Source organism: Pinus tabuliformis, chromosome 7 (genome assembly GCF_031772625.1).
Source record: "Pinus tabuliformis cultivar Carrire ecotype Pingquan chromosome 7, CPIR1, whole genome shotgun sequence".
Classification (NCBI taxonomy): Eukaryota; Viridiplantae; Streptophyta; class Pinopsida; order Pinales; family Pinaceae; genus Pinus; species Pinus tabuliformis.
In genome coordinates, this window is record NC_142293.1 from 329,225,576 (window position 1) to 329,252,055 (window position 26,480).

The following is a 26,480-nucleotide window of genomic DNA, read 5'->3' on the forward strand; positions in this document are numbered from 1 at the left end:
GGTACAATTGTGGGGTAGGCTGAGCAAAGGAGAACCAATTGCATCTTCCTCGTCTAATAGGTGAATCTCGAGCCATCTCTGAGCCAATGTAGCCCTCTAGAGGGTTAGGACCCTGTATAAGGAGACCAAACCCAAGATTGAGACCATCTGCAACCCTGCATAAAATCCAATGTGTCCCCTAGCCTTCCAGTACAATAAGTCATCAAGGAAATCGAGTAAAAGAGGTTACAAACCATGGACCACAAGTGGGGACTTCATAATGTCATGCAATTCCATAATGGGCTTTGGCATGTGCTAATATCTCCAAATTCTAAATAAGGTTAACCAATTATCCCATTAGGTGGTTTCTACTTCTAAAGGGGATAATATGTCCAATGTACACCCTCTAAAAGGTGGTGACATGTGATAAAGATACGAATGGAGTACGGAATGAGAAGGGGCAACCCTGGGTCACATGTTGGGGTACAAGGGTAGCTAGTAAGATGGAAGGCCACGCTAGGGTATATAATGTATAGGAGGGAGCAATCGTGGTACATTAGGTGCCTTGACCTTGACTTTTCACCCTCCTTTATATGCCTTTTTCCTTTTTATGATTTTTCTTTGATTAGTTGCTCAAGGCTCAAGGGATAAGAGCATGATGTATGAAATATAGCAGTGGATACCCCCTTTTCAAGTAGGGCGGTTCATTGCCCACCAGCGGTCAGGACAATCATGGGTTCCTATATGATAAAGGGGGTTCATAGAACTTGTATGAACCAGGGTGATGGCCATGATGATGGGGTAGAGCTCATGTATTGGCTTTTGCCCCCGTGCTAAATGTGTTTCTCCCAACCATCTTTTGCATTTTGTGGTACATTTTCCTATTGATGTGGCTAGTTGTTCTTTTACTTTTCTTTCTAGTTGCATCAACCTCCTGGCATCAGTCTAGGCCTGACCCAAGGTGTGGGTAGGGGAAGGGGTGAACTAGCCCTATGTAGACCCAGTGGAGAAATGTGGACCCAGGTGGGAGAAATGATGAATGGTGTTATAATGAGTGGAAAGGGGGCAATATGTGCGGATGAGGGAGCGGGACCAAGCAACCAAAATCAAGGTTTAACATGAAATACCATCGTTAATGCCAAATGGCCAATAAAAGAGATCCCACAAGACTAGAATCCAAGGTTAATATTAAAAAGTGGTCTAGGGGACAAGAGCACAAACCTAGCCCATTCTTTCGGTCAAATCCTCCCATTAATCCATGACCAAAAGTGTGCATGATAAGCAAATTACAACACTCAATTACCAAATGACAAGGCATACCATTAGTTTCGAGAGGTCCACCTTCAAACATACGATCATGACAGAAGGGTGAGGGACCACATGCCTGGCTCAGGTGGTAGAGAAGTGGCACAACGAGCTAGTGGGTGGCTGCAAAGGGGTTGCTCACTGTTGGCTGAGGACCACCTTGGAGAATTTTTTTTCTCCTAGGTATATCACCCACAAAATGGTGGTTACAGGAACCATAGTTGCTAACTCCCTCATATTCTCCATGAGGCCTTATTATGTTGATTTCATCTTGTCAATATGTAGAAGAGTTCAAGGCACATTGTTTATATGTCTTCATGCATCATTGTAATGGAAGAGTTTCTTCTTCTCCCATTCTATCTGCTACTATATGATGACATGACTTTATCAATATATATACATACCTCTTCCATCATATCGTCATCTAGACTTGCTTCTAGCAACTTCCTTTCCTTTCTTGAAGATGAAAATATTTCAACCAACTTGACATGCTGCACATCTCTATCATCATACCATCATCCTTCTAGACTATGGATCCCACACTATGTGGAATATAGATTATCTATGTGACACTTGCTTTTTCTATGTAGAGGTGAATCTTCTAATAAAGATTCCAATGGGGGATCTTGATGATCCCCATTCTGAAAGTACTTCCTTGTCTTGCTAGATATCATTCTTTCAACCATACAAACTGCTTGCTTCGGTTATTCTTCTATGCTTCTAATGGAGATGCCATGTGTTATGAAGAAAGCTTCAACCATATCGACTTCGACTTTCCTTCCATGCTTTTGTGATGATGTCATGAGTTATTTCTTTTCTATCATGCACTATGACTGCTTCATCTATATAAAATTCATGCTTCTATAAGATGATATCTTCTAATATGATGCATCTTATCATACATACAATGTTTTTCATCATGACTGCTATCTTCAATCATAGTAGAGGTCTTTCACCTCTTCCTTCTTTCTCTTCTTCTTTTATGGTTCCTTTACTTCTTCAGTGACATGGGCTTCATTTCTTTCCTTTATTTCCTTTCTCTTCTTGTTGTCCTTGTTGAGTTTAGGACAATTCCTCGAAATGCCCATATTCATTACATTCATAGCATTAGATCTTGGACACGTCAATTTTCTTCCTTTTCCGAGTATCAAACTCTCCAAACTTCCCTTTCTTTCTTGCCATAACTACATATGCTTGAGTTTGTAACTTTGTTCACTTGATTCAACATCACTCTTTGCCTTTAACCTAGTTTCTTCAATCTTACATAATGACCAAAGTTCACTGAATAGAGTGGCTTCCTTCTTTCCATAAATACATGATACAAAGTTGCCCCATTCATCTAGTAGTGCATTGAGTACGATAGTGGTCGTTTCACGATCAGACATAACTTCTCCTAGCTCTTGTCGTTGATCTCTTATTTGAGATACTTTCATAACATATGGACCTACTCCTTCTCTTTATATTTTATATTGTATATTTCGGTTCTTAGAGATATTAATTCTCCAATAGTGCTTACAGAGAATAGTTCCACCAACTTATCATAGATTTCTTTTGATGTATCAAACTTTGCTACATATGGGATGAGTGAATCCTTGATTGATTCTATGAGGATCCTTTCAGCCCTTGCTTCTCCTTTTTATACTTCGATGGTGCTTGAGCTTGATCTTGAGAAGGTTTGGAGATTGACACCTTGACATGTTCAATGACTTCATTTTCTATGAGGATCAAATCTATCCTTTTCTTCCATGCAAGTTAGTTTGATGAGCCAACATGTTTGTTGCTCTCCTTGCAAAATGAAGTCATTTTGGTAGTAGATTTAGACATAAATATAAAATACATACTTGATGAAATGAAGATACCTCCTTATTGATGATATCTTCAATGTTCCACCAAGACTCCGGGACGGGGAGACACGGGTGTGGAGAGACACACAAGGGGGATGTGTGGGAGTACCCTCAAATTTTAGGGAAATTTAGGGGGGATGGGGTAACGTCGAGGTATATAATTTTTTTTCCTTTTTGATATATATATATATATATATATATATATATATATATATATATATATATTTCAGATTCATATTCAATAATGAAAGCATAAATAGAATGATACATACATAATTGAATTAAATAATGAAATACATTGATCCATACTCACCATCCTTACTAATACATACATGATTCATCTATAAACCACGAGATTCAATAATGAAATACTTTGATCCATATTCAGTATTCATTATTCACCATTCTCGAATCTACATTGATTTAAAAATTAAATTCATCATTCATCATTCTAGATTCTAAATTGATTTAAAATTAAAATTCATCATTTATCATTCTAGAATCTAATTAGTACTAAGCAAAATAGACTATAATAGATATTGAAAACTAAATGCTGGAATAGTAAATTGATATAACTAAAACTCAAAAACAATGGAGTGATGAGTCTAAAAGTCATTCTAAAGTACACTGAAGGCTTGGTGGTCTTGATTAAATACTAATTCCATGCCCTTGTACATGAAAAAATGCAATGGAAACATTGCACTCCATTGAATCCTGAATTCCTGAAAAGTTGATCTAAAGACTGGAATAGTAAATTGATATAACTAAAACTCAAAAACAATGGAGTGATGAGTCTAAAAGTCACTCTAAAGTAAACAGAGGGCTTGGTGCTCTTGATTAAATACTAATTCCATACCCTTGTACATGACAAAATGCAATGGAAACATTGCACTACATCGAATCCTGAATTCCAGAAAAATTGTTAAGTCTGCTGGATTTTGAGTGAGATCTAAAATTCTACTTTCTCCATATGAAATCCAATGAGGTTAGAACCATTCTCAATCATCCTGAGTCATTTCATGGTAATGTTAAAAATTTAAGTAAAAGGATGAAAATGAAAGATAAAGGAGAATGTCACTTTTACTTTAAGAATTTAACATTACCATGAATAGCATAGCATTAGCAGGGAAATATGGTCAAATACTACATTTTCCCTGTCATAAATCATTGTTTACAAGCAAATTTAAGGGGAGACGCATAGCCCATTTTGAGGGGGGGCACCCTTTTGGGGAGTCGCGTCCCCCACACTGGGGAAACATCCCCTCTTGCATCTCCCCGTGTCTCCCCAAAAGGGGGACGTGGGGAAACGTTTCCCCAGACGTCCCCCCATCCCGGTTGCGTGGGGTGCGAGGGGTGCACACACCCGACCCTGGGAGGCACGTCCCCATGGAACACTGGATATCTTCCAATGGATGTATTCTTGTTGACTTCCACTACTCCTTTGTTGTTGACAATTGAAGATGCTTTCTTGACGACAATGCTTTTTCTTCTAGATGATGAGAGGTGTCTTCAAAGATTGCTTGAGGTGAGATCCTTGATGAGGGAGATTGCTTTGATTCCTTTGATGATGATGTATTCTTTCTTTAGATGGAGTCTTCTTAAGATGCTTCAATTCCTTCTTCCTTGGAGGTGAAGTCTTTTGAGGTCTTCTAATCATCTTCACGAGTTCTTCCTTCAAGATGATATGTAGATTAGTCCTCCTTGATACCTTTAGCTCTCCTTGATGACTTGATTTGTTTGATGCCTTTCTTCTAGAATTTGACCCTTAAATATCCTTCTTTGATTGGATGATCCTCAAGCAACCTCTTCTTCTTCTTCTTGTCACCTAAGATCTAATACCATGTTGAGAAATCTAAGGGTAGCTAAATTAGGTGATTTCTCTTACTTTGATAACTGCTTGTGATGTTCTTTTCTTATTATCTTCTTCTTCAACTTGATTATTATTGTGTTCTTATCATCAAAAAACTACCAAATTATAAAAATCAATGAGACAAGAGGACACCAAATATAGGCTATAAGCCAAGGCCAAAATCTCTCCTCTTGAGAGGAAAACCCACAAGAATTCTTCTCTTCTTATAGAATGTTCAAATGACGAATTCCAAGACCTATGACTCTTTCAAAGACCCCTCCAAGACCAAGCCAATTTTCCTTCTCGATGAACTTTTCTTTTTCAAAGTCAACTTCCAACAACTTTGACCTAGCAATTTCCAGCAACTTCAACCACGGTTGCGGGGCAACGCCCTCCCCCCTGCACGTCCCCGCTCCCAATTCGCGCTCTGAGTGGGAGCTAGTCAGGACTGCGCTCCCGAAATCGCACCTGACAAAAAAAAATGCTCCTTGTTTTTTCGGGAGTGTTCACTCCTTGATCACTCCCACACGCTTCGAGATCATTTTTTCAAAGGAGGGAGCTATCGCTCTCGATCGCTCCTTCCTCTCAAAAAACACTCCCACCCAAAAAAGGTGCACAATCGAGAGGGAGGGCGACAACCGACGACAGGGGAGGAGAGAGAAAATGGAGGGAGGAAAGGGAAGGAGAGGGAAGGGGGAAAAGCATAAATATACCATCCCCCCTCCCCATTATTTACTTCATCCATTGAGAGCAAGAGGAGCAAGAGAGAGTTTGGAGCTTGGTGAGAGAGGAGCTTGGAGGAGATTGCAAGGGGTGATTGGAGCTTGGGATTGAAGGCTAAAGAGTTAGGATATGATCCAATCTAGCATTTTTTTATGTTCATTGCTAAATAAATAATAATTTTTTTTCTCTATTTCCCATTCCCATTCCTCCATTTTTTTTCAGACTCAAAACTTCAAATTTTAGACATCATGGTTATATGGCTTGGCATTTTCTTCTTCTTGGTTCCTTTTTTGGTTATTATGGTGTTGGAGAGTAGGAGGGTTGATCAAGAAGAGGATGAAAAAGTGGGTTATAGTGGATTTGATGAAAACCCCAGAGAGTAGTACCTTAGTGGGGAGGAAGAGAGTGAACATGATTCAGCTCAAAAAACTAAACAAGACCAAACCCCATTGTGGAAATATGTTTCTAGGCTTGAAGGAGGGAAAGGGGGTGGAACCACTAAATTTGAATGCCCCCATTGCAACAAAACTTACACAAGTTCATACATTCGTGCCAGAAGGTACCTCTATGGGAAAAGGTCATGGGATGAAGATAAACCAATAGGAATCAAAACTTGTGCAAGTGTGTCAGCAACAGATAGAGCCAAATATATAAGGGAAGAGGAGGAAGCCCAATACAAATCTAAAAAATCAAAGGGTTTCTTTGAACATAACTCACAATCACATCAACTTGCACAAAGAACTCCTTCAACATCCTCCCATGACAGTGGATATGGAGGCACATGACTAAACATCTCCTCAAGGTGTAGAACCATATCATATTTCCTTGATGAAGGGTGTAGGAATGATGTGGATTCAAAAATTTACCAGTTTCTTTATGCATGTGGGATACCATTAAATGTTCTTCGCTCACCTTATTGGCATGAAATGGGTTTTGCCATAAATGATGCCCCTAAAGGATACAAGAGCCATGGGTATGACAAGTCTAGAACCATTGGACTTGATCATGAAAAAGCAAAAATATCATATTCTTTGAGTAGAATGACAAATTCTTGGATTGAGCATGGGGTGTCCATTGTATCTGATTGATGGACAAATGTAAAAGGCAAGCCATTGATAAGTGTTCTTGCTGTGTCTATTAGTGGTGCCATCTTTCATTCAACATATGATTACTCCGAGAAGTTCAAGACCGACATCAACATTGCAGAACCATTACTTGAAACAATTGAACATATTGGGCCATACAATACCATCCAAGTCATCACTGATAGTGTTTCTAATTGTAATGCAATGGGAGTAATTACTAAGGATAAATACCCCAACATATTTTGGTCTGGGTATTTGGTTCACACAATGAACCTTTTGATGCATGATATTATTAAGAACAAAAACCAACAATAAAAATGGATTGGTGATTTGTACAAGAGAGGCAAACAAATGATAAAATTTATTATAAATCATAGCACTACCCATGGGCTTTTCTGCAATCACTCAAGATTGGAGTTGTTGAAGATTGCGAAGACTAGATTTGCTAGCTATTACCTCACCTTCGGTGCCTTTTGAAGGTAAGAGAGTCACTGGCTAGCATGCTATCAAGTCCACACTGGCAGGTATTAAAGGAAAGGCAAACAAATGATAAAATTGATTGTAAATCATAGCAATACCCACGAGCTTTTCTACAACCACTCAAGATTGGAGTTGTTGAAGATTGCGAAGACTACATTTTCTAGCTATTACCTCACCTTCGATGCCTTTTGAAGGTAAGAGAGCCACTGGCTAGCATGGTATCAAGTCCACACTGGCAAGTATTAAAGGAAAGGGCTACAAATGCAGCTGACAAACAAGGTTTTGAACAGGTGGAGGAGATCGCTCTTGATGGTCAGTTTTGGGCACGTGTGAGGCAAGTATTAGAATTCACCAAGCCCATTTATAACATGATTTGTTTTGCAAATACAAATAAACCAGTGATTGGGGAGGTGTATGAGCAGATGGATACCATGTTGGGGCAAATAAAAGATATTGTTCAGAAAGATGATCCCAACTTGTATACACTGATTCACAATTGTGTGTGTACATGGTGGAATAAACTTAATGTTCCACTACATGCCTTGGCGTATATCCTTATGCCAAAATACTACTCTCCATCTTGGTTGGGCCAACCTGCACTTGGGGGTGGGGTTAGGGTCAAACCCCATACAGATCCTGATGAATCTACAAGTATATGCAATCTTTAGACAAGTTGGTACCTAACAGGGAGGAGTGTGCTAATCTGCATCTTGAATTAGGCAGATACTTCAATTGCACTGGTTTATTTGGTTCTTTGCATGCAATGGAAGATATAGACAAATTTGACGCTCTCACATGGTGGGAAGCATATGGCAGCATGGGATTTTTGCCAAAAATTGCATAAAAAGTTCTCTCCCAGGTTGTAAATACTTCTACAAAGAGGTGTTGGAGCACCTACAATGTCATACATAATGTGAGAAAAAACAGACTCAATGAAAATCGAGCAGAAAGCTTGGTTTATATGCACTACAACTTGAGGTTGTTGAGTCATTATTGTGATAGGGCTTATGACGATCCAACAAATAAAATTTGGGACCACCACCCAGAGGATGATAATTTGGAGGATGACACTATACATCTTGAAGAATTGGAAGCAAAACTTATGAGAGATGAAGATGAAGCAACAACAACCATGGCATCCCCACCATCCAGTAGCAGTGCTAGTGCTCGAGTTCCTTCCATTGCCAGATTATAAGAGAGAACATTGCAAAAATTTTAGACCTAAGTGATTTCTCTCCCAAATACAACAATGAGAAAATGAAACGAACTGTACATCTATTTATAGAGGATGTACTCAACTTCCCTCAGATTAATTTTCTATTCTAAAATCCTCTATTCTAACCCAAGGAGGGGAAAAGGCCTGTTTCTTCAATTAATTAATCTAAAGTGCAAAAAATTAGGGGGATTTATGCCACATGTACAAAATTGACGGGCAATAAGCTCTCAAAAGTGAGAGTTATCCACAAATGAGGAAACAAAAGAGGGCTTTTGTGTAGTCTCCAACCTCCAAAGCACAAGAATCTTCCATTTATTCTTCAAACGTCTTACATAACCTTCCAAAGTGAGCATATAAGCCCCAATCTTCTTCGAAATTGGACATCCACCACCATGAAAGATTTCCAAAGATGGGTTGTCCACAAACCATTCATACCTAAGGTGGACAAGTGGGCCTTCAAGACTAGTGGTGAGTATCTGAAGCACACAAATAGTTGATTTTCTCTGTCTTCAAAGGCACTCCCAAACGATGATTCCCTTCTATTAATCAAGTGAATAACACACCAACCCTTCATATGTGGGTGCAAGGCCAAAGGACACAATAACTCCATGTTAAACTTCATGTAAATTAATGAAGAAATTATACATGGAAGGAACCCAAAAGGTTGAAGGTTGAAGGGCTCCTTCCATGTATAATTTTTGCCAATCTTCTCTGCCCTTCATGCCATCTTTATTAGACAAAATCTTCTCACACCACATCATGAACTGTTATGAATGTCCCGAAATAATGAACTCACTTGTATATAGGACCAAGAGAAGTGGATCTATAGAATAACAAATTGAAATCTACACTAAACTCAAAAATTCACAACACGACTAAAAGCTCATTGACACTAAAATCCAAAACTGGCGGTCCATGCATCAATCCATTCATGAAAGCTACCTCTTCTTGGTAGAATCCTGCAATAATTTGAGTAAGAGTCTCATGAAAGTCTTCTCCTAGTTGTTGAGAGAATCCTTTTGTAACAACCTTATCCTATTACTATTCCATACTCCCATCAACTGTAATGAAGGAATCAATCGTTGATTTCACTGTCTCCTCAAGGTTGTGTCGCCAACCAAATCGAGAAGACACCTAATGATAAAAGCAACTGAATTGAGGGTAGAGGCACAAGGATGCTACATGTTATATACTAGAAAATAAAATCAGCAAGTGGGCAGAAGAAAGAGATAAGCATGCTAAAGGGAAAGTGGGTTTTAGACCTAAACATTCCATAGTTGATCATTGTATAACTTTAAGGCACATCATTGAAATTGTTTGTTAGAAAAAGGAAAAAGCCTTTTGTTGCTTTGCTGATTTCAGAAAAGCATTTGACACGGTTCCTAGGGATAAGTTGTGGCACAGAATGGAGAAACTTGGGGTTCCTAAACATTTGAGAGCAGCTATGCATAGGTTGTATGAAGAGGTGAAAGTCAAAATTAGAACTTCCGCAGGAATTTCTAAAAGTTTTAGAAGCGATATCGAGGTCAAGTAAGGTTGCCCATTGTCTCCTACCATTTTTGGTTTATATATTGACAATTTGACATGCTTAAGGAGTGGTTAAATTCGCAAGGGGGTGAAGGTATCCATTTGGGCAAGTTTGTTATAAGCCTTCTTTTGTATACAGATGACCTTACTCTGATTGCTAAATCTGCTCTTGGTTTGCAAGAGCACTTATTGTCCCTTGAGCATTTTTGTAGAAGGGTGGTGATGTAAGTCAATATTAGCCAAACGAAAGTAGTGGTTTTCTCTAAAAAAAGAAAACTTAACTAGTATAAGTTCTACTTTGAAGGCAACATTCTGGAAGAAGTTGTGTATTACAAATACTTCAGAACTGACTTGAACAAAAATCTAAGCTGGGATGGTTGTAGAAAGAAAATAACTTTGGGGGAGTTGGAAAGCATTTTATGCTTTTCAAAATAGGTGTAGAGATGTAGAGTTACGGGACTGGAAAGCCACTCAAACTCTTTTCGAGCTTCTAGTGATTCTGATGATTCTCTATGGTTGTGAACTGTGGGCCAGCAGTACATCCGACATGCAGTGGAAACAAATTGACAAAATTCAGAACCATTTGAGTACAAACAATTTCAAAATTAAAAGTGCAGTTCCTTATGCTATCTTATTAAGTGAAACAGGGGCTGCTCCTATTGAAGCAATTGCTATGGTGCGAGTCATAAGGTATTTTAGAAGAATTGAGCAAATGGAAGAGGGCAGATGGCCCAAGGTTGTCTTTAATGACATATTGTGCAAAAGAAAGAAGACTTGGATGCAGCAAAATAAAAATGGTTTAGTAAATGGGGTATTTGCCTGAACACGTGTCCCATAAACAGTAAAGAGATAAAAGATTTTGTTATGGATAAGTTCCACAAGCATATTTGGGATAAACAGCTAAGGAGAAAGAAAAAGTACTATATTGAAGTGTTTAATCCCACTCATAATTATCAAAAAAAAAGGCGTACATAGAGGCCAATATTTCTTGGAGAGCCAATATTCTTACTGCTTAGTTAAGGACTAATTCTCATCAACTCCGTTGTGAAACAAGGTGTTGGAAAAGACCAAAAGAAGTGTGGGAGGAAAGAATATGTATTTTTTGTTCTTTCGGAAAAGTGGAAACAGAAAAGCATTTCATTTTAGAATGCAACGCCTTCAAAGACAACAGAGAAAGTTATGCAGATATTCTAGCAGCTAGCTCTTGGGATAATCTATTTAGCAAGGGGTTTGTCGAGAAGCTGGGAGAGTTTATTGTGAGGCTTCACAGGAAAAGAGCTGAATACATCAACCAGACGAAGAAGCAATAGCCTATGGGACATTAAAATAATTTTCTTTCTTACTTTATTAGGATTCTCTTATTTAGGCAAGGTGCATGCAAGTTAAGGAATAGATCTCTAGGAGAATTCAGGCCCACATGCTTCAGATCATCTCCAGTTGAAACATTGCTGTCCATGTATCTATATTAATGCTACCTACTCTTCTTCCTAGTCAATAAAGGAGAAGGCATTAGGTTCAACAACAAGCAGAGAATAGATGGTTGGCTTTTCCTGCAGTAGATTTCTGTGCTGAATTAATGAGAAAGCAATAACAGGCTTTGGCAGTCCATCAACATCGTTTCTATTTCTGTATTTTAACAGTGATTCAGAAAATGTGCTGTGAGTCTGTTTGTTTGTGTTTAACAACAAAGATGTGATTTTGGACAGATCAATTAGTTTTTGTAATAAGTATTCTGCAGTATGTCTTTGTAAACTTTATCGTTATTAGAATAAAACTTTTTAATGGATTTCAGGTCTTAGAAATCTATTAGTTCGGGATTCTTTTAATTAAAAGTCTGCTTACCATGGTTTAGAAAATCTAAAGCTTCATGTGCCTTCCAGTGAATACTTTGTCTAGACCTTCAGTTTCATTCTTCTTTAATGTTTTCTTTTTGTACTAGCAAACCTTCAACATCCTCCAAAGTTGAAGTCTCCCTTCAAGAAGATACGCAAGATGATGTGAAAAAATTCTGACATAAATCAGAAAAGATATTGAACAAAACAGTGATCCACTGCGTGTCTCTAATTTCAATATTGATTGTTAATAACTCACAATTCAATGTTTGAAATTCCTGGATATGATCTGTTACACAATCAGATTCAATCATCTTCAAATTTATTAATTTGTTTTGCAAAAATAAAATTCAAAGTTCAATAGAGGTTTCATAGAATTTTTTTTTAATTTCTTTCATACTTAAATCACAGTGCTAAGATCTCTAATATGAGGAAGAATATCATCCTTGAAACCAACAATGAGAAGTACTACATACTATAACACTTTTATTAATCACTGGGATCTCGTTTTGAATTACTCCAATGACCAACTCCAAAAGATTATGATAGCAAACAATTTGGTCCAATTTCTATTTCCATTCCAGGTAATTCTTCCCATTTAGTGTGAGAGATTCAAGCATCATTAAATTGTTGATATCATGCATATATGCATATACCTTTGAAAATCTGCTTATAACTCCCATAAAAAATCTCCTTACTACAAAAAAAGGGGAAAAAATCTCCTTACACCTCCAATACAAAACATAAACCCTTATGACTGATATAAAATTGAAATGCAAACACAAAGACTAAAGTGGTACAATGTAAACATTTAACATATATTGATTGATTATAGGTGGTCAAGATGGTTATAGGTGTACTACATATTCATTGTCATATGAAATATCCCTCTAGTCCTCGAGTAGGCTTGTTTTCATACTAATCCTATAACCATTTTGATTCATCATTTGCTACACATGGAGAATAAATCTCTGAAACCAGTTTATGGGTTTGATTTTCCTAAAGAATAGGATTGCATGGGCTCTCCTAGACTACTATAATTCAACAGCAATAAGATGAATGTTTCAACACTTCTACAACAATAATCTACAACACCATACATTCAAATGAAATTCTATCATTAAAAGAATTTATGAAATCCAAACCAGAACATTTATTTGAACAAGCATTACCAACCTAGATCTAGATTCTATCTTAAATTCAGATCTATCAATCGCTGAAAGTGATCAAATTTTTTAATATGTAATTTTTTTTTAAATCATTTAATTCCATGTCATGTATTAATTCCTTCATATTAAATGATCAAAAAAATTACACATTAAGAAATGTGATCACTCTTGGTGTTAGATCCAACTTTAGGATGGATCTAGGCTGGTTTAATTTTTTTAGATGTTGTCACATACGTACATATGTAGTTATTTCTTTTTTAATTTTTTAATGTAATGTTATCTACCATGACAACTCCTCAATACTGGGCTGTAGAGCACCTTGCTACTGTTGGTGCAATATGAAACTGGAATTCAAGGATGGAAGGAATCAAATGTTCAAAGCCTAAAACACATCCAAGGGATAGGAGTGGATGAGTGACAGGTTTGTCCATGTTCCAAATATGCAACTTCATCTCCAAATTTTCAAATATACCAATTGCATTCTTCAGCAGGAACATTAATAAACACTGCTTCCTCAAGCACTTCCAAAAGCCAGTAGTGGATAAGTAACAGGTCTGTCCATGTCCCAAATATGCAACCTCATCTCCAAATTTTCCAATATACCAATTTCATTCTTCAGCAGCAACATTAATAAACACTGCTTCCTCATTACTTGCCAACTGGCATCCTACCATTATATAGCCAGTGCTTCACCTGTATTTTGCAGGTCTTACTCCATTCAACACCTTGCAAGAAAAACCCCCAAGCAATGAAGACTGTAACCAATCAAACCCTCAAGCAAGATCAGTGCCAACTTCTTTTGCCATCATTTAAATAAAACACAAAATTTATGTAGTATTTGATGTGCTTTCAGGGAGGCAGAAGGATGTTCATTTAAAATTTTAGGGGTCATTTTAGGTTTCGTTAGCTTGGTTTTAGGGTTTGGAGGTCCAAATTAAAATTAATAAATAACTGGTTTTGTGGGCACACAACACATACAGGAGGCCTGGAATGTTTCACAACTTTCTTGAAACACTTGTTTTTACAGCTATGTTTCAGATTTGTAGGGATCTGTTTCCTCTACGTCCTGAAATGTTTTAAAATCTTCCAGAAATGCCCAAATCCTACTTTCTTCTGAAATGGTGTTTCACATTTCCTGAAACCACAAAAAAACATTTCAGACTTTAGTGATGTGTCAAAGTTGAATTCCCTCCATTTTGGGATCTGAAACAGGGATTCACGTTTCATACACCCTCCTTCTGACTCCATGATAAAAGTGAGTTGAACGTACACATGAACCACTCCTATGAAAGGCAAAGCTTTTTCCTTTCATGTACTGTTAATTATATGCATTTGAAAAAAATAATATTAATTGTCTGCTTGGAATCAAGCAAAGGAGAGCCACTGGAAAATATGCACTGTTCAGTTTGCATGAATTGAATTGCAGATACATCCACATGATTTAGAATGGGGCATTGAATATAATTGGAACGCAAACAACTAATTATTAGAAACACCAAGAAAAAAGGATTACTTGTCAAATGCATCTGACGGTAATGAACCCAATTCTCGAATCTTCTTCATGTAATCTTCTCGTTTTGCCTGAAGAAGATTCCGCTTATTTAGAAGTTGTTCAAGGTCCTTTGCTTCATCTTGAAGTGTGCGTTCATAGTTGTCCTCCAATGCCTGACCAAGGAAGAAGAGTAGATTATACTCCAGGAAAAATCCTAAAACATGCAAAAGAAATCACAAAAATTTGGCCAGACTTACCTTTAATTCATCTTTTGCATTCTTCATATCTCTTATCTGTTTCGTGTAATTCTCTATTTGGTCTGTAATGGCTGTACAAACAAAAAAATATAAGCAATTTGATAGCAATCTTACTAGGCTATTTAAAACTTGTGAAAAACTCAACCAAATATGCTTACCTTTTAGCTGCTGGGTTGCTTCATCAACAGATGCCTTTGCATCTCTTAGCTCCTGCATTTTAAGTTCAAGCTCAGCTGACAAAGATTCGGAATCAGCAGACGCAAGTTGGGCTTCTAACTCTTGTTGTCGTCTGACAAGATTTGTTGAAAGATTTGTCTCAAGTTCACTCTTCCTTGTTTCAGTCTGGTGAAAACAAATGTAAAATTTATATCGTCATGCTAGATCACTGATTTGAGTTCAACTCTATCAGTTTTAGTATTATAAAACAATTTTCTTGAAGAACATGCCTCAATTCGATTTCTCTTGCACAAAATAAGTTTCTCTTTGAACTGTGTAATCTCAGGGTTTAATTGAGAAAGTAGAGCCTTCTCTTCAGGGGTCAACTGATCAATGAGATCAGTACCCATTTCTGCTCGTTTCATCGCCATTCCTGCTCTAAGCTGATCAATTTGATTATGAGCATTTGCAAGCAACTTTTTCTGAAAAACCACAACAATTAGGCAATATTAATTGATATATAAAAAATAAGGCAAATGTTCAAAGTTAATCCCCTCATATGTGAAAAAAAACTACAACCTAAGACTTTATTGTGACTACTCCAGGAATTATAAGTGAATCATAATACAAATCAATAAAACAAAAAAGCAAAGGTGGATTCTATATTCATTGGGTACCTTCTTTTCAAGAGCCTTAGAAATAGACATGCGCTGTTTTGTGACATTGGCAATATCATGCTTAAGTTGCTCCAACTCAGATTTATGATGACCACGTTTTGCATCCGTCTTCTGCTGTTCACTAACAATAGTTGTGATCCTCTGGTCTATCTGTAAGACAAGTAAAGGAACAAACATATCCTGCCCACTTCCTAGATAACCAATTGACAGTGTTCCAAATATTTGCATGGCCCAGCACATAGCCCCTGTATCATCATAACACAGGATGCAAAGTAAAACTGCAAGTATGTTTTTCACTGCCAGGACAAGAGTCTGCATGAAACACAATCAATCTAATGGAAAACAGTGCTCATAAATGAGAAACAATACCCATATATCAAAAGGTATGTGGGTAATGCTCACAAAAGCAAGAACAATAATTCAAAAAAGAACAATTTCATCTCCATTTGTTACACCATATATTGTATGGGTGTCCGGATCATTTCACGACACCTTGCAGAATGATACCCAGGGACTTTCTATATAGCAATTGCAGATCTGGGGGCACTTTTTCATTGCGCATGTTATTTTTGTGGTGCTCTCATTGTTTACCCCTAGGAGAAAATGTTTCTCCTCATTTGACAGCCAACCAGCTATCAGCCCTATGATGGCCTACAGATAGCTTTACATCAGAGCTCTCCATATATGTTTTGGTCAGTGCTCCCTTCCATCTGACATGCTTCTTGAATGTGCTTTCATTTAATATTTTGGGGCATACTAATATGGATCACAAGCCAAGCTGGAAGATTGACCGTTCTTGATTGTACCCTTGTTCCCATGCTTCATCTAGAAGGTTATCATTTGCCCCTAGTGTAGTGTGACCCCCTCTGAGGTCCTTCCTAGGAAGGGCACTAATAAGAGGCACTGATTGAAGTAGAATGCCCAGGCAGTCCATCCTTGCCACATTCCTTGCTTCCCTTATTATCCACATGCATTCTTTAGGTTGATTGCAATTGGTCATTGGGACTGTTGCCTCAAAATCTAGCAAGACTTGTAAAGGGGAAACCTACAAGGCAAAAATTAGACCAAGGGACAACAATGAGGTGTGGCTCAATATCCTGACAGCCACCACCTCCTGCTCTTTTGTGGACTTTTACCATTAGGGAGGCTTCCCTTTGTATAGGTCACCTACAGGTATATCAAGTTTCAGGACACAGTGACAAGAGAGGCTTATAGAGGATAAATCTTCTTAAGGACAACACTCAAAACTAGGAAGGCAACTCGAGTCCTCTAATAAGGCCTATTTAGGACACAATTGATCTAGGCCTTGAAAGATAGCAAGCCAAATGGATTAACCTAGAATCAAGAGGCCAAGTAAAGGTTTCCCAACAATGAATATTAGCTATCATATGGACCAAGAAAACTTCAACAAGACCCCAACTTGAAGCCTAGGGCAAGCATCGGTTTCCTAGGGCAAAATCTACCTAGTGCAAGGGAATCCATCCTTAAAATGGGTTGATTGACCACCAAAAGGTAGTGGATTTTGAGGCAATCAAGGCTCCTTTCAATGTTGAATCCTTCAACAAGCCAAAATTCCAACACTAGGTCAATTCATGCCCTAGCCCTAGCCAATGGCCTCACCTTACAAGGGTCGGAAATCATAACAAAAAAAGAGCAAAACTGAGCTTACGGTTAAGTTTGTGAGTGATTACAAAAATGACACAGCTAGAGCCTAATCCTTGGGATGATGCAGTCTATGGGATTGAAATATTGGCTAAAACTTGGTAAGGAGTAAGGGAATTTTGAAGCCCTAGCACAAAACCCTAGCTATTACTTTTGTGAGGGATCAAGGCCACTTGGGAGAGATAGTTTAAACTTTAAAGATTCACCAAGGGGATTGACATTCACATTTCATACATTAGCAATGTATACAATGTCATTATCTAGATTTTATAAAAATGATCTTCACTCATGAATGGCACAATAGAAAAACCCTAAATAACAATTGATTCCATACATTAGACACAAGAACAAAGATTTTTCAAATACAAGGCTTACTTACTAGACATAATGCATGAAAAATCCTTTATTGATCCAAAGTAACATCTCCAATGCCAAAGAAATAGCTCCAAGTAGCAAAATACTCCATAGAATCACATCTCCATTGTTGGAAAACCACTGTTACCAGATCCGTCAAGCTAGGAGGGTGAATCAACGGATCCTTGGATCAGATCCAAATTCGAATTCAGATAGCCCTAGATCCGTTTAAGATCTGCTCCAAAAAATATTGCTATAAAAGAAACTTATTGAACAGCTAAACATGTCGTTCTCCTGTACAACCCTTCACCCAATGAAGGTCCCCTGCGACCGTGTAATTGCTCGACCCTCTCATTTGCCCAGTAAACTTCTTCACCTCACCTGCCACTTGAAGTTGACAGTGCATTGTTTTCCGAACGGGGAAGACGACACGAACAAAGAGAGATCACAAGCATCACTTTGTTGTCGGGATTGAGAAGAGCACGCAAAGGTGAAGAAATTCCAGAGATCACCATGTGGTCAGGAGTTTATTGACTAGAGATTTAATTTATTAATTTATAGTTTACTTTGTCAATTTTAATCTATTTATATTAATTTATTAACTTTAGATTATAATTTTCAATGTATAAACTTTATTGACTAACATTATGTTTGTTTTTATATATTATAAGTTTATAATTTAAATTATATAAATAATTAATGGATTAGATCATTATTGATAATATCGGTATCCGAAAAATATCAGAGACGGTCCAAAACACATCTTATCGACAATATCGGCAAGCATAAAAAATCAAAACTTTTCAGATTTTTAAACATAGCTGATATTTTCAAAATAATGGTGATATTTTGAAAATATCACGATATTTCCAAAACGGAAAATATTGCGATATTTACTCGACGATATATCGTTTTGCCGAAAATATCGTGATATTTTTGTATATCGCAAATATTATCAACACTGGATTAGATTAATTAGAGCACCCTGTCATCCAGAGTTTGTTGACATCGATTTAAATTATTAAATTATAGTCTTATGTTGTCAGCTTTAATTTATTTATTGTAATTTATTATCTTATTAACTTTATGTCATATCAGCAGCCACTTTAGGTTATTAAAGTAGTCAAATTAATCTTAGCTTATGTGTATTAATATTCAATGTATATACTTTATCGACTAACTTTATTTTTGTTTTAATATATAATTTTTTTATATATTATATCTTTATAATTTAAATTAAATTATAAAAATTAATGCATGAAGTTAATAATGAGATAAAAATGTTATATATTATTTATTTTATATAAATATTATATATTACAAATTTATATTAAAGCTATAAATTCGTAAATTTTCATATATTTTATTTTTTATATAAATTTTATTCTTTTTTAAATTATAGAAATATATATTTGTACTTGACATGTCCTTGCCATATCTGAATCCTGGATTTTAAAAAAATTAGCAAATCCGGATCCGAATCTGTATCTGTATCTAAATCCTGGTAACTTAGGAAAACTAGTTAGGGCAACATGTTTTCCTTACATGACATTTACTTGTGATTAGTTACATCTTTACTTGATTATGTTTATGTTTTTTGTCATCAAATAAATGTCAAAACCAATAGAGATCACATGAACACAAGATATCGGCGCTATCCATGAGAAAACCCCCTTAATAGGGGAAAACCCACGAGAAATTCTCTTCTTATTAACTTCAAAGGAGACTTCCAAGGCCCAAGACATAAAACAAAACCTTCCTCAGACCAAGCAAGCCACAAGATCAGTCTTCTTCAAGGCAAGACAACATTTCCACAATCAAGAGGCAAAATTCTTCCAAGGCAAGAGATTCAGCCTTCACAACAGAATCTGCAACTCTTCTTTCTTCTCGGACTTGAGGTACTCGCATGTGTGGGCTAATCAATAGACTCGAGAGATTTGCATTTCCCTCTTCGCTAGCCTTTTGTTCCTCCTTGCACTTCTTATACGGACTTTTGATCTAATTAAGACATGTCACAAGTGTATCACTTCAAGGTGGACAAAATCTTTCCTTTTTATAGTTTTTCAAGTGCTAGGATGAGCCTCTATAGGCCACCTTCATGGAGGCAGGCCGACTTGGTCTTCAGGGTCTTCTACACCTTTCTAAACATCAAAATATTTTTTCTTTTCTTGTTACAAGAGCCCAATGGTCTATTACATCATGACAAAGACTCTCGACTCAAGACTAGAACCCTAGAGCACTCAATGGGTGTTTTGACCTAGAAACCAAATACTTTGAGCATGAAACCCATGCTTTAATAAGAAAACTTTCAAATACAATAAAATTCCTTTTTCTTTTCTTTTGATAATACACAAGAATTACATCTTGATATGACACATATGACAATTATGAAGACCGAAACTAGTTACAATTTCCAACACTCGCTCTTAACTAGGGAGGCATTCATAATTATCCAATCGGTACAAGGACGATACTCCATTTGAAAAGTTCTTATAAGAAGAGAACCAAATTGATAAGCATCACTCATCATAAGCAACATTGTCATATTACCCACAACCTTGACAGGTACACTCTATCTCTCACAAGATCAGAGGACAATGATGGGAGGCATTCCATATGACACCGTACCACCTCATCATGGTACATACTCCACCTAGGATACCCAAAGTAATCATATCATCGGACCATTCTTATCCAAGTCCATGTGACTTAGGATTTCGGTCCTAATCCATCACATTACATGACTCCAAGAATGTTTGTCCAAGATGCTTATCCAATTCAACATTCTCCTTATCCATGTCTATGTACTTGACTTAAGACATCAGTCCTAATCCATCAAAGTACCTGACACAAGTTGAACCAAACAAGTTATCATTCTCCCTATCCATGATGCATGCACTAGACTTACAGCTATTAGCCCTGGTCTAGTACATGACACAGGGAGAACCAGTGTCCAACTGTACTCCCTCTCAATCAAGGATGACATCCCTATTCTTTTTGTAATAAGAGAATAGATCTTGTGTGTATTCAAGGAGACTCCTTTTACTCCCTCTCAAACCTAGAGGAAATTCCAACTTCGAAGTCATCGCCACAAGTCCTCTTCCTTATCCTTCATAAAAACACCAGCTATCGATACTTAATAGCTTGTGTGGCTCCCTCTTTCCTCCACATTTCATTGTACAAAGCAAGCTTCCTTTCACAGTATCACGAATCATGGAGCCATCATTCTCATAGCAAATTATAGGTCATCCATCTTCCACATCACTCTCATCTTGACTTTATCAATTAAGGCTTTATATAGAACCTTCCCAAACTTCAAGTTGATCGTAGCTTCCTTACGAAAGTGATCTCCCTTCTAGACCTTCAGGGTATCTTCTCACATTGCTACCTTCCAAATCCCAAGATGAGCACATCTTGATCTTCATCGATGCCAAGTACCAGATGTTGAGCTTTCCTTCAATATCTTGTCATCAAGTACCCCTCATCATGACCTCTTTCTCATCAACATCCTCATGGTCCATCTCCACATGAGTCTTCCTTTTTACATAAGAGTGCCCAAGGATCAAACTTGTTTACTAAGTTTTCATTTGCTTCTGAAGATTGTACTTGATGTTGATCATTTGTACATATATTCTAGCAAGGAAGTTACTTCAGGGTCCTTTTCAGTTCCCTTCGTCCATCATGCTCATCATTTCCAAGGAGTCATCATCAAGCATAATAGTTGCTTTGCTTCTTTCCTCCTCATACTGCTCTTACTTAAAATCTTTAACAAGAAGTATAACCAAGAAAAATATACAAGTACAAGAACATGAAGTCAACTTTGACCATCTATGGTTTTCATGGTTTGCTTAGAGAGGGAGAACTCCTAGGGTTTTCAGATCCAAACCCTAAGTCTCTTGATAAAACATCAAATCTAGGGTTTAAATCTCAAATCCAATTCTACCCTTACTAGGATATTCCATTCACCCTAGACTACCTACAAACACTAAAAAACAATGCTAGGGTTTCTATGAGTGAACAAACAAATTAGGGTAAGGGTTTCTCTCTTGACTAGGGTTTCCATGTACTAATAAGGGTTTTACAAAAATCAAAGACCTTCAACAAGATGACGACTACAAACCCTAGAAGTCAAGGGTTACGGTCTCTATCAAATTAGGGTTAGGGTTTTCATACTTGACAAGGGTTTTCTACTTCAAGCACCATCTAGGGTTTGTAATCGCTATATTCTGAAGATGAAGTCTACAAGCCTTATGATCACGACATACATAGAAAACACCAGTGTTACTTGGGAGCAGGAGCAAAAGCGAGGAGCGGGAGCGACATTTTCAGAAGCTCTCGGTTTGGGAGCGAATCCCAGAGCGTTTTTTATATATAATATATATATATATATATATATATATATATATATATATATTTATATATTTTTTATATTTTGATACATATATGTCAACAAAAACATATAGAATAATGAATTAGATATAAAAACATAAAAAAACATAGATTGAACCATATAACAACAATCATCTAGAAGTTATAATCTTCATCAACCACGTCCACAAGTTAGTAACATACAACATATTGAGTCTCATGATTCATCAATCTTAAAGTTTCAAGCTTTCAAAATTCAATATATAACATTTATCATCATTGATCACCAAAGTTGTACTTGTAAGCTAAGTGTAACGGTTACAACAAATAATATCTAACATGAAATGAAATGTTATAAAATGATATGAAATGAAACAACTTTCAACTTTCATGAATCATCATATTCATAATTCATTACTAATGAGTTATAATTGCCAACTTCAAACTTAAATTGTCATATATTGTTTAAAAAAATATCATAATAAATATGAAAGAGTCAATAGTTATAAGAGCTACTAGAAACTAGAAAAGAGAAGTAAATCTATTATCTATTTCTTATGCTTGGGCCTCTTGCCACCACGAGAAATGTATAATTTTTTAGTCTTGTTGGAAAATCAGGATATTTGTCATTAATATCACCCTCTAAGCATTAATATCCAGAGGTATCTTTGTCATTACCTCTGTATCTATATAGGGATTTTGTCATTAATATCACCCTCTAAGCATTAATATCCAGAGGTATCTTTGTCATTACCTCTGTATCTATATAGGGACTTTGTCATTAATATCACCCTCTAAGCATTAACATAAGATAGAAAAAGCATAGCATGTCAAGTCAAGATTTTGTTGGAGTGATGCGTACATTTTTAGGAGGGTCATGATAGAGGAGTTCAACAACCAATGTCACTAACATCAAGGTACAAAGAGGGATTGGTGCTCTTAATTAAATACGAGTTCCATACCCTAATACATGACAAAATTCAATGGAAACATTGCAATCCCCCAATCCTGAAATCCTGAAAAACTGATAAGTCTATTGGATTTTGAATGAAATCTAAAATCCTACTTTCTCCATATGAAATCCAACGAGGCCAAAACCACTCTCAAACATCCTAAGTCATTTCATGGTAATGTTAAAAATTCAAGTAAAAGGAAGAAAACGAAGATTAAGGAGAATGTCACTTTTACTTTAAGAATTTAACATTACCATGAATAGCATATCAATACTAGGGTCTAGACTTGATCATTAAGCTGCCCCACTCAAAACTTATTTGTTTTTTTCAAAAAAAATTGCATTTCGAACATTACTACAAAAAAAAAGGCAAAACGCTCCTGACCTGCTCCCGAGTCGCTCCTGCCCGGAGCACGGATTGGGAGCGAGATCGGGGGGGGGGCACTCCCCGCAACACTAGAAAACCCTAATACAATTAAAAACAAACTTTTTATTCAAGAATGCAAATGCACATGCCTTTTGACTACATACCATAGTCAACCATGATAGTTGTAAACTGCAACAAAATCTTCTTTAAGACTTCAAGATCTTGATCTCAAAGCATTGTAACCTTCACTTGTCGTGATCTTCCTACTTCCTTTAAGAGAATCTCTCAAAGATGTTCTCCTCAAGGTGACCAACTACTGCTCTTTTTGAATTCAGGTGAGGCTATGTAGCCAATGCTACTATTGATCCTTAGATAGGACTTTCACTCCTTACTTAAATAATGAACATTGACCAAGGTCCTTCCTTATTTTATTATTTCTTTAAGAGGTTTGGTGCCTCTATCAACCCTTGAAATTCTCATTGTAGTCTCGACTCTCAAATTAGGATTTTACCATAGTTAAAAATTATAAGATGCTTCTTCTATCTTTGGTTTAGAATCTTCTTCAAGTTGCTAAACTATAAAGTTATTTCGGATCACTGTACTATTCTCAGACCTCTGCAATTTTGGGTTATTCTACAACTTCAGATCATTGTGTAGCTTTTTGTACCCTCGATCTTTGTACCTTCAATCTGTGCTCAAACTACAATACCCTTGTACCTTCGATCTGTAAAAGACATCTTGAACTGCTCGGATTTCCAAGGCACTTATTCTTATGCTCAGAATTTCGAACTTTCCGTAATCTCACTGCACTTGTACAGACTTGCATTATGCTACCTTAAATAGACTCGGATTCTGCACTTAATTTTTGTACCTTCAGATCACTGAATTTGGACTTCTTTAACTCAAATCATTGTCGTTCGAACCAATAGCTTCGGATGATTGTGCAACTTCTTCGGATCATAGAGCTACTTCAAATGATGAGTGTGTCTCTCGACTCCAACAATTACAAGCCCAAGACTGCGACCTATGCACAGTGAGTTTGATATTGTTATTATATGTGCTTGAGTTCGGTATTGTTATTATATGGCTTGGTCTTCAATGCAAGGGTGAAGAATGTGATCTCTTCAACTGCCTTCAAAGTGAACCAACCTCTAATTCCATGTTGGAAAACTGGTTAAGGCAGATTGTTTTCCTTACATGACATTTATTTGTGATTAGTTACTTCTTTGCTTGATTATGTTTATGTTTTTTTCATCAAATAAATGCCAAAACCAATCGAGATCACATTAACACAAGATATAAGCGTTATTTCAAGGCAAAACCCCTGAACAGGGGAAAACCCACAAGGACCTCTCTTCTTATCAACTTAAAAGGAGACTTCCAACACCCAAGGCACAAAACATAACCTTCCCAAGACCAAGCCAACCACCAGATTAGTCTTCTTCAAGGAAAGACAACATTTCCACAATCAAGAGGCAAAATCATTCCAAGGCAAGAGATTTGGCCTTCACAACAGAGTCTGCACACTTCTTTCTTCTCGGACCTGAGGTACCCACATGTGTGTGCTGATCAATAGACTCAAGAGAACCACATTTCCTTCCTCGCTAGCCTTTTGTTCCTCCTTGCACTTCTTGTACGAACTTCAGATCATATTAAGGTATGTCACAAGTGTATCACTTCAAGGTGGACGAAATCTTTCCTTTTATAGTGTCTTTTCAAGTGCTAAGATGAGCCTCTGTAGGCCGACTTCATGTAGGCAGGCTGACTTGGACTTGGGGGTCCTCGAGACCTTTCTAAACATCAAAATATTTTTTCTTTTCTTGTTACTATTGATTTCTGCTAGCATTCAATGTGCTCTAGGTCTCAAATTTTGCAGGGAGGCTTGGGCACATGTATTCCAAAGAACCAAGAAAGCGTTTTGGGAAAATGCACCTAGAGACAATTTCATTAAAATGACTAATTAGTTATAATGGGTCCCTAAGTATAAACTTGGGAAATTAAAATAATTAATAGGTATTAATCTAATTGTGGGTGTAACTTCTAGAGGAAGATGAGGATCAAGCATAAATGATCTTAGCCATTGATTAGCTTCTAATCTAGGTCGTTGAATGTCAACGAGAAGATTATTTAAGGAGGCTTGAGGGTCATTTGGAAGACACACTGAGAGAGATCAAGAATATCGAATTTCTCAAAGGGGCAGCGCAGCAGTTGCTAGAGTGATCGAAGTGATCTTTTGCAGTGAGGGGCACAGAGTATTCGAAAGAGGGGAGTTTTTCTGGGCCGAAGAGTACAAGGCGGAGAGGGTAGAATGAAGTCCAGAGAGAGGCAGATGTTGGCGCACGTAGAGTTGACATAGTGGCAGCGGAGGCCTTAGAGGGAGATCGAATTCTTGCTGAGGAAATCAAGTTTCAGAAGCCGAAGCCGGGGTGTGAGACCAGGAGGTAGAAATTCATAATTTCCAACTAGCAGAGGGTCCAAAGGAGTAGGAGCGTGATTCCCAGCAAGGGTTACGTAGAGACTGCGTGAGGCTTATGTAGCCTGTGCAGAGGGCACGCAGAGGCTCTAGTCTAGCGTGATCAGTCTCAAATTCTTTCAATGACATGGTGAGAGCATCTCGCTATTCGTTTTGTCCGTTTCTCTTTGTATCGGATTACGAGTTGAGAATCCAAGGAATTGTACTCAGAATTACTACTGCATAATAATAAAACCCTCAGATTTGTTGCAACGGTTTTCCCGCGTTGGATTTTTTTGGGGACATTTGTCTAAAAATAACACTGTTATTGTGTTGTATTTTCTTTCTTGCTCAATTTCTTGTTTAGGAATATTATTTTAAATGGTGTAGGCTGCAGTGTACGTATTTCGATATTTTCCGTAGGACACTACAAGTAATTTGTTTAAACGAATCTAACAAATAGGAGAAATATCATCATTTCATGCAGTAGGGATTTTGGTTTAGGAATTTTCACATGTTATCGGAGCAGCGCAAGTGAAACAAAAAAGCAGTGCCAGAGAACCCAGTGTTGAGTAGAGAAGGAGATCAAATAGCTGCAGAAGGCAATAGTTTGAATTCCCAGAGGGAATGCGTAGTCCAGGCCAGGAGGGCGGAATTTTTGAGGAAAGTCTCTCTCTAAGTGAGTCGAGAGAGAGGAAGGGTTTCCAAATCGAAATCTTGCCATGCTGTTAAAA

The 26,480-nt window shown here is 37.2% G+C and overlaps 1 protein-coding gene across 1 annotated transcript in view; it reads right to left on the reverse strand.

Moving 5' to 3' along the window:
* The window catches only part of TTN7 (Structural maintenance of chromosomes (SMC) family protein), a 263,011-nt gene that overhangs the window by 57,514 nt on the left and 179,017 nt on the right, over positions 1-26,480 (reverse strand). Inside the window, exons 19-23 of the mRNA XM_089458168.1 lie at positions 15,592-15,743; positions 15,205-15,396; positions 14,917-15,100; positions 14,759-14,829; positions 14,523-14,674 (exon numbers count right to left, since the gene is read on the reverse strand). Of these exons, the coding sequence (XP_089314294.1) occupies positions 14,523-14,674; positions 14,759-14,829; positions 14,917-15,100; positions 15,205-15,396; positions 15,592-15,743 (751 nt within the window). The remainder of the gene's footprint in view (positions 1-14,522; positions 14,675-14,758; positions 14,830-14,916; positions 15,101-15,204; positions 15,397-15,591; positions 15,744-26,480) is intronic.